General features: G+C 40.6%; 1 protein-coding gene across 2 annotated transcripts in view; it reads left to right on the top strand.

Moving 5' to 3' along the window:
* Nucleotides 1-214: 214 nt before the first annotated feature.
* Nucleotides 215-12,253, top strand: part of LOC103190309 (phosphatidylethanolamine-binding protein 4) — a 110,843-nt gene continuing 98,804 nt past the window's right edge. Inside the window, exons 1-4 of one of the 2 annotated variants that reach the window (XM_042344557.1) lie at nucleotides 215-271; nucleotides 1,683-1,788; nucleotides 2,612-2,769; nucleotides 4,544-4,676. In XM_042344557.1, the coding sequence (XP_042200491.1) occupies nucleotides 2,648-2,769; nucleotides 4,544-4,676 (255 nt within the window). In that variant the 5' untranslated portion in view covers nucleotides 215-271; nucleotides 1,683-1,788; nucleotides 2,612-2,647. The remainder of the gene's footprint in view (nucleotides 272-1,682; nucleotides 1,789-2,611; nucleotides 2,770-4,543; nucleotides 4,677-12,253) is intronic. The other variant, XM_042344558.1, reaches the window with a different exon arrangement.

The raw sequence follows: 12,253 nt of genomic DNA on the forward strand, positions 1-12,253 counted from the left end.
GCGGCGAAGTGGCGCGAGACTGGTCCCCCCCCTTCCCACCCCCGGCGGTGACTGACAGGGGGCCAGCGACCAATCAGAGACGGGGCTGGCGACACGTGCCCTCAGGCTCCTCCAATCGTGTGAGCGAGGGGCGGGGCGATGGGCGGGGCCGGAGGCGGGGTCGGTGGGCGGGACCAGCCCTTGGGCAGCGACCGTTTTTTTTCAAAAAAAAGTCGTTGGCCCGAAGCGGCCGCCGCCGTCGGCTTTCCCTCACCTCAGAGCCACTCGACAGGTAAGCGAATCCCTTCCCCCTCCTCCTCCTCTCTTCCTCCTCCCCCGGTAATTCTATGAGGAGAACTCCTATTATTTTTCCCTGCCCGTTCCAGAGAGAGCTTCATTCCTTCGCCTCTGACGTGTTTAACCCGGTGAAGAATCGACCGTCGTCTTGGCGGTTGGTCGGCGCGCCTCATCCCTGGGGCTCCAAAGCGCTCCCCAGAGTTTTCCTGTCAAGCTTTATTCAGGCCATTAAACCCCCCCCCCCCCCCCACACACACACACCCCCCACACTACAAATGGCCCACAACCAGCCCTGAATGGAGTGACTTATTTATAATAATAATAAGCCTTGCATTTGACACCACGCCTTCGAGACGTCTCGAAGCGCTGCGCCCGGGATGTGCGGCCAAGTGCGGTGACCGCGTGTTTATGGCGGGGAACGCGCGCGCCCCCCCCCCCCCCCCCGCGGCGTCCACCCCCACCCCCCCCGCGCGAACAGCCGTGGGTTGAAGTGAACGCGTTATTTTTAACCCCCTGGAAAATCCGGGGGGTGGGGGGGGTCGTGGAGCCCGCCTCTGGCAAAAGGACTGGAGCGATGGGGATGGAGTTGTCCGGCGCCTTGGGACGTCCTCGCGTAATTTTGCTGCCGTTGTCGTCGTCGTCGACGTCGTCGTCGTCGTCGTCGTTGTTGAGTGATGGTGGCGGCTTTGGTCCGGGGAGACCGATGAGGAGTGGATCGAGGAGCTCGAGTCGCGAACGTGGGGCTTGAGCCCCCAACCTGCCAAGACCGAGAATGCCCCAATTGAGTCGAGCTAATGTTTGTTGGTGGTGCTCGAAAAATATTTATTATTATTGTGACGCTTGGCAGTAATAAATATGATTGTCTTCGGTTGCCAGTGAACGCTTTAGTTACCATTATTCAGGGGGGGGGCACAGTGATTATGGATTGTGTTTACCCAACCGACCTTTGGCCAGCTTCATTTCAGGACATGTGGAGTCCTGTAGCTCAGTGGTTAGAGCACTCGCTTTGCGAGTGAGAGACCTGAGTTCAATTCCAGGCAGAGGGCGAAACCTTGGGCAAGTTTCCGTACTCCACACAGAGCCTAATAATAATCCCTCCAAAACCCCAAAAACAATAATAAATCGGTCATTTTCAATCTACGGCTGTTTGTGGGGACATTGCTGTGCGCAATTGGCCGCTGCGTTCGCCCACAAATATACAGTCAATTCACTTTACAGTGTGTTCTGTGAAGCGCTTTGGGACGTCCTCCCGACGTGAAAAGCGCTATATCAAATGCAAGAATTATTATTATTATTATGTCTCTGAAAACATGGTGAATTGCTGTATGCTTCTATTTTTTAATAAAAGTAAACCGATATGCAGTATATAACAAACACCATTCTAATTCTGTGCTTTATTGTTGCAGAAGGTTCAGCATCTGGAATCTCCCTTTCTGTGTAAAGCAGCGTACAAACAAATTTCACGTTGAGACAGGTCAGGGCCAAGAAATGAAGAAGAAATAAAGGTCCAAGGTGGGTTATTTATTTTTCTTTGGGGGAAATCTATACCTGACACAACACTCTACAACCTGCAATTTTTCAACTAGTAACATATTAGGAAAACAATGATAACAAACTACTGAACTTGATCAGGATAGCAAAGTTAAACAACCTTGTGCACCATTGGGAGAATATTGTGCCTAATAAATTAACTTAAGGGAAGCTCGTAACGTTTCTCTAAACATTAGATTTTGTTGAATAACTCAGTGAAATTAGTTATGTGTATTAGAAGTATTCTAATACACTGGCTCAGTTGGTAATAATCACACTTTTGAGTCAGAAGATTGTTGCTTTAGAAATTTAAGCTCATAGTCTAGGCTGACACTTCAATATAGCCCCGAAGAACATTGCACTGTCAGAGATGCCGTCCTTTGGATGAGACATTAAACAAAAATCCAGTCTGCATGTTCAGTTGGATATTAAAGATAATTGTGACACTATTTGAAAGAGAAGAAGGTTTCTTCCAGTGTCCTGGCCAACCACCTCCAGATAAAATTGGTTATTCACTTCAAAGTTGTTTGTGGGACATTGCTGTGCACAAATTGTCTCCATGTCCAGCCACAAAATACACATTTGCTAAGCACTTGACACGCTCCCCATATCCCAGTAGATCGAGTTTAAGATCCTCATGCTAACCTCTCTCATCCTTCCTCTTTGTCCACATTCTTTGCCCCCTATCCTCACTCTACTATCTCATCTCCCAGCAAAACCTAGGAAGCATAAGGCCAACATTTTTGTATTCTATTATGAAATTGGTGAATATATTTGGACATAATATTCCAAGGAATACTTACAGGGTGGATCTGATGCTTCATCTTTCCTGCTGTCTGGAATGAATTGGCTCTCATTTCTATTTTTGGCTGGATTGGGCTGCCTTGCCTATCAGAAAACAGATGTTGAGGACTCCATCTGTATTGTTCAGAACATCACTGGCCAAGACAGCAATATTTGCAGGCAAGTAATATAGTCAAAGCTAGAGTCATTTTGATTTTTAAAAACTGCATTGTGCTATATTTAGAATTTATTGTTGAAATGTACTTGCTTTTATCGCCCTGTTCTTTAATGATGATATGGATTAGATATGGATTATCGTGTTTCTCAGATAAAGTTTTCACAATAGAAAGATTTTTGTTTTAAAGTCGAGATCCACTGTACAGCAAAATACCCAGTCAATTCACTTAACAATACTTCTCAATAACGTAATAAGGTGTATCAAATTCAAGGATTATTATGGATTATTAAATTAAGTTTTGGTATATTCCAATTCAACCTCTTTAAAGTCCACTTCATAATTTTTTTGGCTTTGGTATCCTTCTTTAGTTTCTTTTTTTTTTATTCATGTCCTTTGACAGCCCGAAGAATGAATTTATTTTTGACATTTCTACAAACACAGTTAAAGGAACAGAAAGTGACTGTTAGCAAGAACAACAAAATTACATTTGTATAGCGCCTTTCATGTTGGGAGGACATCCCAAGGCCCTGGACAGACAGAGTTTCGAACTAAAAGTAGAGTATCTTGAGTGGTAGTCTGTTTATCCTGGAAGCCGAAACCCTAACCCGCCGGTCAGCCATGGGCTATCCTTTCCTAATTTTCCTCAAGTGTAAAAAAGTGTAAAAAAGTGTAAAGTCATCAATAAACAAATGCTTGTTATCTTAACTCGTGCTTTGGATTTCTGTTCTTTTGAGGGCAGGTGATGTACAATTTGCCTCAGTACGGCTCTTGCACAGTGTCTGGGGAACAGATGTGGAACTCATCTGTAATCAGAGTTTGAATGAAAGGCATTGTGGCAAAAAGATTTGGTATATATGCTTTCAATAGGCAACAAATATGAATTTGTGGCAGAATTTCTGCAGTAGCTATTTTGTACCACTGGGTGTCCTAGATGCCCTTTGTACAGGTGATTTTACAGTTACTCCAAGGCACTGCTGATGACAGCCTGGCCCTTCACAAATCACAGGATTACTTTAATGAAGAAGACCCTTCGGTCTGTCTGATCTCATCCCTCAAGCATACCCTTGCATTGCAAGACCCTTTGGTCAGTCTGTCTGATCTCATCCCTCAAGCACACCCTTGCATTGCAGCATCAAGCTTTTTTTTAAATGAGTCCAATGTCCTTGCCTCAACACCCTTCCTTTGATCCTTTAATGTCAGCTCTTCCTATTATTGTAAAGTGTAAGTCACCAAGGGTTGAATAGTTCACAATAATAAGGATCATGAGCTGTTCTTAGACTGTTGTGAAACGGGTTAGTTTTATTCTACTGATGTTACAATAGTAATCCTGCTCTCGATCTGTTCGTCTGAATTACCCTCTGGATAAAGAAAGCCTTCCTGATGTCCCTGAAATTGCAATTTTTCACATTTTTACATGTTTGTATATTGTGACCCTAAACCTATGTCCTCCTATTTCACTGTTTTAGTGCATCCAAAAGTATTTATTGCTCTGAGTTTATTTTCTCAGTGATAAGGTACGATATCAAACGCAACGATTAATATAAATCAAGTGCAAGCTTGTTCTGCAATGGGCCTGTCTTTTACTGTATGCCTAATGCGATATAAATTCTCCTTTTTATTAATTGATCAATAAGCAAAACGCCACTGGAATCTGTTTACAATCAGTTTTTTTAAAAATTCTCTTGTTCCACTTCATTAAATTAAAACTTACAGATTTATTTAGAAATTCTACCTTCTTTATAACCATATTAATGCAAAATATACTTTTCTTTTCAGTGGTGATCTTGAAATAATCTATCCAGAGTTGGGCAATGTAGCATGTAGTATCATCTTGAGGTGTCTTGAATACCAAAGAAAGCTGAGCCGAGATTGGGGACCGCCTTCTGTTAAATCTTTTCAAGTTGACCAGGTATATAAAGACGGCACGTCAATTAATGTGTAAGACAGTTTCATATTCGGAGTCTTCCTTAGTGTAGAACGCCTTTACACAATGCAAAGGAAGTGATGTCAATGGTAACCTAATCGCTGTTTTATAGCACAGGAAACTGACTTGTCCGTGTCGGGTGCCTTTTTTTTTTGGCCAGCCGGGTGTCTGACACATGCGGAATCCCATCGCTATGAGTCTCCAAACCAAGTTGTCATTTTCATGCATCCTACCTACACTTGAAAATCCCAGAGATAGATTGTTGGAATAGAATGCATTCTCCCTGGAGGAACGTGTCCTGCTTACCTAATTCCAGAAAGTATTAGATGCAGGTTGGCAAGAGCCAAGGCTGGAAACCCTAGAGGGTTTGTTGGGGAAACTGGTGGAGTCTAACAAGCTAAAAACGCATAGCTTTCCATTGACATTGATGTTCATCAAGGATTACTCTACCCGTTAGGGCTTTGGCTTGCAGGGTTAACAGGAGCTAAGTAGGATGAGTCCCTGCACACAGTGACTGATCTGCCTTTCCAGGTCCTGCCGATAAGCCAAGCTAGGCTGCCATCAGCAGTACCCTGGAGTACTGCAGAACCGCCTGGCTCAGGAACTGGACTACTGAGACCCCCACAGAGGGCTGGCTCAATTCCGATATTCCATTGCCAAGCATGTCACCTTGGTGCCAGTTCAGCTTCAAGGAGATCCCGCTTACTGGACGCCATGAATACCTTTACTTCCAGATACTGTGGGTGCTCAGCAAGCCTATATTATAATTGAGTTCCTTTGTATCTGTTCCACTCTTTGAACAATCAAGCGGTATTGAAGACATTCCTGTGTAATATTATGGATTTGAGTGCCAGGTGCTTGAAAGTTACCAAGTCCTCCAGTGAAGCAGCGAATATGTTACTCCATTTTGCTCTGCTTGTGTATAGAGGAATTTACTGGAAAAAGTTTTTCATCCCCATATGTATAATTTTCACTGTTACCGTAAAGATTAGTTATTGATCAAAGTTTTTTTAATTATAGACATGGGAGTAACTTACTTGATTCCTAGAAACATTTAAAAAGTAATAGCAGGATTGTTAAGGATGAGAATACAAATCATTACAGATCACAAAAATTAAAATAAACAAATATTGAAATGAGGGAAGTTACTGCACACCAAACGTATTTACATTAATAAAGCATTATTATTAAGTGAACCGAACACTCCTGATTTATGAATCATGATAGGTGGCATCCCAATTTATAGGCAAAAGTGGCAGCCTATTTGTGCATAGCAATGTCCTACACACAGCCATTAAGTGAATGACACATTTTAATTAGTTTCTTGATTGTTGGTCAATCAGGAAACTTCCTTCTCTTTTCAAAATAGTGCCATGAGATCCACAACATTCACCTGAACAGGCAAATGGGACCTCAGAATAAACTTTCTGTTTTTTGAAGACTGTTAGTTATCCAAGTATTTTTACCTGACCACATTAACTTTCACTACACCAACATTTTGCTAAACATATCCTTGAAATAAAAAACGTTTTTAAATGGCAAATTATGAGTCTGAAGGAACTTGGTAGCATTGACATTAAGTCTTGCCTTTATTGCACCACAGAGTGGTGCTATTGTTTTTTAAACCGATCAGTATTTCTTTCTCGGAACTTGTATATGAATTGAAGTTGAGAGTTTTATGTTGTTTATGTCTATAATAATAATAATCATTTGCATGGTGCTTGATCATGTCAAAACATCTCAAAGTGTTTCACAGAGTTTTCTATAAAGTTTGGCTACGTGGGGCAACATGGCAACCATTTTGCGTAAGTGATACCCCACAAACAACCATAAATTACTGTTTGTGGGGCATTATCTATGCAAAATGTACGTGTAATTATTACACTTACATTTAAGCTTACACCACACTAAGTGTAGCATTTTATTTAACTGGGAGATTGTTAGTCAGGATACAGGGAGCAAATCCCTTATATTCTCGAATAGTGCAGTGGGATTTTAAAGTCCATCTGAACAGGCATAGACGGGATCTTGGTTTAACATCTTATTTAAGGGCGAGACTTTCGATAATGCAGCAGAGATTCTTCCATTGCTCCAGTAGTTTCAAACTGAGCTCAGTGTCCTGACGTAGGGTTTTAACCCACATTCTTCTGAATCCAAGTTGAGAGCACCACCAACTGAGCTAGGCTGAAGCCTTCTAAGTATTTACTAGAAGAAATATTGAATTATAAGAGGGATTCAAGTTGGCTTGATAGTAAGATTATGTAAGACAAGTCTGTTTTGATTTTTTGTGTATGAACAAGTGGAAATTCAGTGCATGTTACATATTTAGATTTTAGCAAAGCTATTGATTTAGTGCTACATTGGAAATGGTCCATAAGGTTGAGAGGTGGAATATGCAGCAATAGCTTTATAAGTGGCTATTTCATAGAGAGCAATGAGTGATTGTACATAGAGCTGCTTCAACAAGGAAGGAAGTAACTAGCAGGGGGCCTCAGAGATCTGTGTTAGGGCCAATACTATTTAAACTGCATACAAAAAATTGGAAATGTCTACAGAATCAAACTAAGTTTGCTAATGATACTAAATTTAGCAAATTACCCAGAGAATTGGTTGACCAAATGCAGAAGGATTTGATAGATTTGAGAGTTGGCGTATAAGTGTAATGTAATTTAATATTGACAAATGCAGATTGATGATGATGATAATAATCCTTGCACTTGATATATATTCTACATGTCTCAAAGCGTTTCACAGGATATACTGTAACAGGAATTGACTGTATTTTGTGGGTGAATGTGGGAGCCAATTGTGCACAGGAATGTCTTACAAATAGCCATGGAGTGAGTGACCAATGATATTTGGAAGGAGAATAAATGGAGGGTCTAAACAGTATTAGACTAAAAGCTGCAACATACCAGGAGAGCGGTTTGTGGGTACGAGTGGGTAGATCTGTGAAAACATTAGTACAGTACACAGTAGCATCAGTGGGAGAATCTTGGGCTGTGTAGCTAAAGGAACATAAGTAACGGGAAAGGATTGACATTTGAGTGCAGCTAAAAGAGGATACTGTCTGACTTCAGGCAGTATCTTGTGAAGCAGCACTCAAATACTGCCTTTGGCATGTCAAATTCTGCCTGGTGCCATGGCACCAGAAGTTTCAAAGATGTTCCCGATAGTAAAACTGATGGTAAAACATTGATTGTTATACAGGTAAGTTGGTGTGTGTGTGTGTGGGGGGGGGAGGGGGGGCACTGTGGGTGCTACGACAAGTACTGAGCCTTGAGATAATTAAGGAGCGGGAACCGGTTAGAAGTGTTTCATAATGTGTTCATGTGATAATATTGCAAACTGGTTATGAAACTCTGCAAATTTCAGCCCATACTTTATACTACATATATACAATTTCCCATCATTTGACTGAAGGTGATTTCTTGATAAAGCCACAGTATTGATCTCATGTTTGTGGATATGTGATTTTGTTTCAAGTACTGTATATGGAATACACTGTCAGCATTAAAATGTTGTGTGAAATGAAAGCAGAATATGTCATGATCAGTAGAGATTATGTAGTATTTGAAAACTTCAATCTAACCTCTTGGTTCAGGTGTTTGTTGCAACTTCACATTGAAAGTTTTTGATTTTATCTGAATAGCTTGATTAGATTACTACTTTATAATCGCTCACAGGAGTCCATTACTCTCCTTGTATCTGAAATATTTTAGACTGCTGTTCTAAATGAAATGGTTCTTAGACCCCTGCAGTTGTCTTCTCAGTCTATAAATGACTGTTTTATGGCATCTATATTAACCCTTTAGAGCTTCTTAAGATCACATTACGACATATGCGGGATGTGGAATTAAAGTTCAGTTTTTCCTTGATACAGTATTTAAAAGAATCTTTATAGTTCAGTACTTCTGTTAGTGTTTATTGCACTGTTATGTGCTTTATTTGACACTCCATTGTAGTTCTGCGGGTACACGTCCCAATGCCTTGGGATTTCCTCCCGACGTGAAAGCCGATATATAAATGTACTTTGTTGTTTGTTAGTTGTACACTGTGTATTGAAGATGCTGTCCTTCCAATGAGACGTTAAAAACCAAGGTCCTATCTGCCTGTTCAAATCAAAGATTCCAATGGTGCTATTTGAAAAAAATAGGAGTTTCTCCGGATTTATAGCCAACAATCCGCCATTTAAATAGATTAATCACTGTTTATAATTAATTGGTCAGTGCTACGTGCAAATTAATTGTTGAGTTTGTCTACAAAATACAGACACAATATATCCTATGAAGTGCTTTGGGACTCTCGATGACATGCTAAGGCGCGAGATCAATTGCAGAGATTATCATTGTCTTGTCATGTTCTGGTCTGGTCTCTAGAAATGTACATTACTGGATTAGTTTAGCTCTTCGAATGCAAAGTATTATTCTTGTATAATTTGGGACATAACATGTCTTGCCACTACCAGGATGGTGGAAGGTGTACTGGATGGACCTTGGTCTTCTTTTGCCTAGTAATTCTTATGTTATTCCCCATAATCTTTCCCTTGAATAATATTAAAATGCATTGTACCCAGTGCTGTTGATGGCCATATTTATTAATTTTCTTCTGCAATTGTTGATTATTTGCCTTTTTGTCTTTCTGTAACACAATTAATTACAGATTTGCTGATTAATATGGAAAATATTTGGCTCAGAGTGTCCATTTCTGGCATTAGCTCCTCCTTTGGGGCTCACTCCTCTAATTCCACACTCTATTTCCACTTGATGAAGAAATTTCTTAGCAATTGACTGGATGTAAATACCTTTTGTTGAGGCTGCTTATCTTGCTTTATGACCAGGTTGGTTTGGAATTGATCCTGTACTTGTGGCTGAAGAAGAGGAAAGCAGCGTATAGTAAATCTCAGGCTAGAATGAGACATGCCAGGAAGGAGGATGTCATTTTGTTTTGACAGGAGGTGTTTGGCTTTGAAAATCTCAGTCAAGGAAGAAGCAGGAGGTGGAGATCAAGTAAAAATGAAATTTAGGGGAAGAGGTGAAATAGAGAATAGAGAGAAGAAATGTCAACAGGACGGGTCAGTTTGGGATAGGGAAGTATTGGCTGGGTGTGAATGAGGGAGGAGGAGGAATGTGGGAGGAGAGGGGAAGAGGTTAAAGATGGATGGTAACTGATGTATGGTTACAATTAAGGTGGGTGGCATGAGTGGGTGAAGGAGATTCACATTAAGAGTAAATGAGATCATTACCACAAATGTCATCATGTGATACTCCTATGGAGTATCTGATTGCTTTTGACACACATGGGCACAAAAGTATTAATGTTCTATAGAGCTGCATAAATTACTTTATTGGTAATCTTATGGACAGTAGTTTTCCTTTTCTGACTTTCCTCTTTGTTCCATCTTACAATACAAATTAAATGTATATAGTGCCTTTCACATCGGAGGATGTGTCAGGGCGTTTGACAATCCAGATTTAAGAACATACGGATTATTATTATAATCTGCTTGTCGAAAGAAGACCAATTTGCCTTCCACCATTCTGGCAGTTGTATGTCATGTCCCAAAGTATATACTGTATCCTGAGATATTATTTCGTAACAGAAATTTATCTAATTTATTCTTGAAAGAATCAACACTTTCTCCTTCTTGGGAGCATGCTCCATACATTTAATACTCGCTCACTGAAGTAGTGTTGGCATCTGAGCTTGGTGGGAGTCAAGGGGGATGGGAAGGGGAAAGATGATGAAAAGTGCAGTCAAAGAGGAAGAGGGAAGGGAGGAAGGGGACAAATCGGAAGGAGGAGTTCCAGAGAATAGGGTAGATGGGCTGAAACCCAACCTACGCTGGGATGGATAGTGTGGGCGCATGAAATTGGCCAGTTTCTGCTGAGCGAAGGGAGTAGCTGAGTTGGTATGGTTTGAGGAGATTGTACAGGTAGGGTGGGGCAAGACTGGAGGGATTTGAAGGTGTGGAAGAGGATCTTGAACTGAGGAATGGGGAATGGGGAGCCAATTGATGTTCAAACACTAAAAGTTGATGATTTTCCAAGTAATTTGTATTGTAAGATGAAACAAAGAATATAGAGGAAAGTCCAAAAGGCCATATGTTGTCAGGAAATTCAGATGAAGTTAAAAACAGAAGCTCAAAGGTTGGCCTGTTTCTGAACATCCTCTGGATTCTCTATTCCTGTTCTGAAAACTATCTTTGGTATGTATTCTCTCTCTGCCCACAGCAATTTTTTCTCCCACTTCAGAGCTTATGGGTTGATTTGAGAAGCCTTAAAAGTGATGTGTCCTAATCCTATTAATTGACTGGGGATTCATTGATTAATTATTATTAATAGCAGATTAATAACTAATCCTATTAATCAGTTGAATGTTAATCGATTGTCAGATAGCTTCTGGGGATGGCAATCCCTTCAAAAATTGGTTGCCATGTTTTTGCTCACAAAACATATTCACTTTACTGTACATTCCATGAAATGTTTTGAGACTTCTCAACGATGTGATAAGGCACTTTATCAAATGCAAGTATTATTATTATATTATCCCTTCTCCTTAAAATACCACAGGTTCAGCTTCATCGCTAGAATGACCTTTCATTTTTATGTTTCTCTATTTTTCCCTGCTCAGATCTTCTGTTTTACGATAGTGTATTCAAATTCAGTCTCTTACCACTCCCACCACATAACTCTTCCCACAATATCATGAATTGCTTATTATTATGCCACCTTATATCTTGCCATTTTCCACACACAAATTTTCCATTATTCCAAAAGAAAAATAAATCGAATATCAGACTGCTGTAGACTATTTGGTACCTTCTCATCTCGAGTCCTGCAGCTCAGTGGTTAGAGCACTCGCCTTGCAAGCGAGACACCTGGGTTCAATTCCAGGCAGGGCGAAACCTTGGGCAAGTTTTCTTACTCCACACGCCTGATAATAATCCCTCCAAAACAAAGCAATAATAAATTGGTCATTTTCAACCTGCAACTGTTTGTGGGACGCTGCTGTGCGCAATTGGCTGCCGCGTTTCGCCCACAAATATACGGTCAATTACTTTACAGTCTATTCTGTGAAGCACTTTGAGAAGTCGAGAAGACGTGAAAAGCGCTATATCAAATACAAGAATTATTATTAACTCGCCAACACAATGACAAAGGCAGATGAGGATACTTTATCTTGCAAAACCTTGGTATCCATGATTCAGCCACAAAATATATACAGTCAATTCACTTTACAGTCTATTCTGTGAAGCGCTTTGAGACGTCGAGCAGACATGAAAAGCGCCATATCAAATGCAAGGATTATTATTATTTGTATTTCTGTTTTGGTGAGCGCTCTGTGTTAAGTAACGTGAGTAAATGTGTATTGCATCACTGGTGTGGGTGTGAGTGAAATATCATGGATGATATATATAACAGAGGAAATTAGACAGGCATATGAAAGGCATAGGGATACTGAATTGATGTCCTAGCTGATGTGGTCTTGATGGGCCAAATGGTCTTCTGCACGGTAGATCTCCATGTTTTGATTTGAGAGTAACATTTTTAAGATTTTAT

The sequence above is a fragment of the Callorhinchus milii genome, unplaced genomic scaffold (genome assembly GCF_018977255.1).
Source record: "Callorhinchus milii isolate IMCB2004 unplaced genomic scaffold, IMCB_Cmil_1.0 Scaffold28, whole genome shotgun sequence".
In the NCBI taxonomy this organism is placed as follows: Eukaryota; Metazoa; Chordata; class Chondrichthyes; order Chimaeriformes; family Callorhinchidae; genus Callorhinchus; species Callorhinchus milii.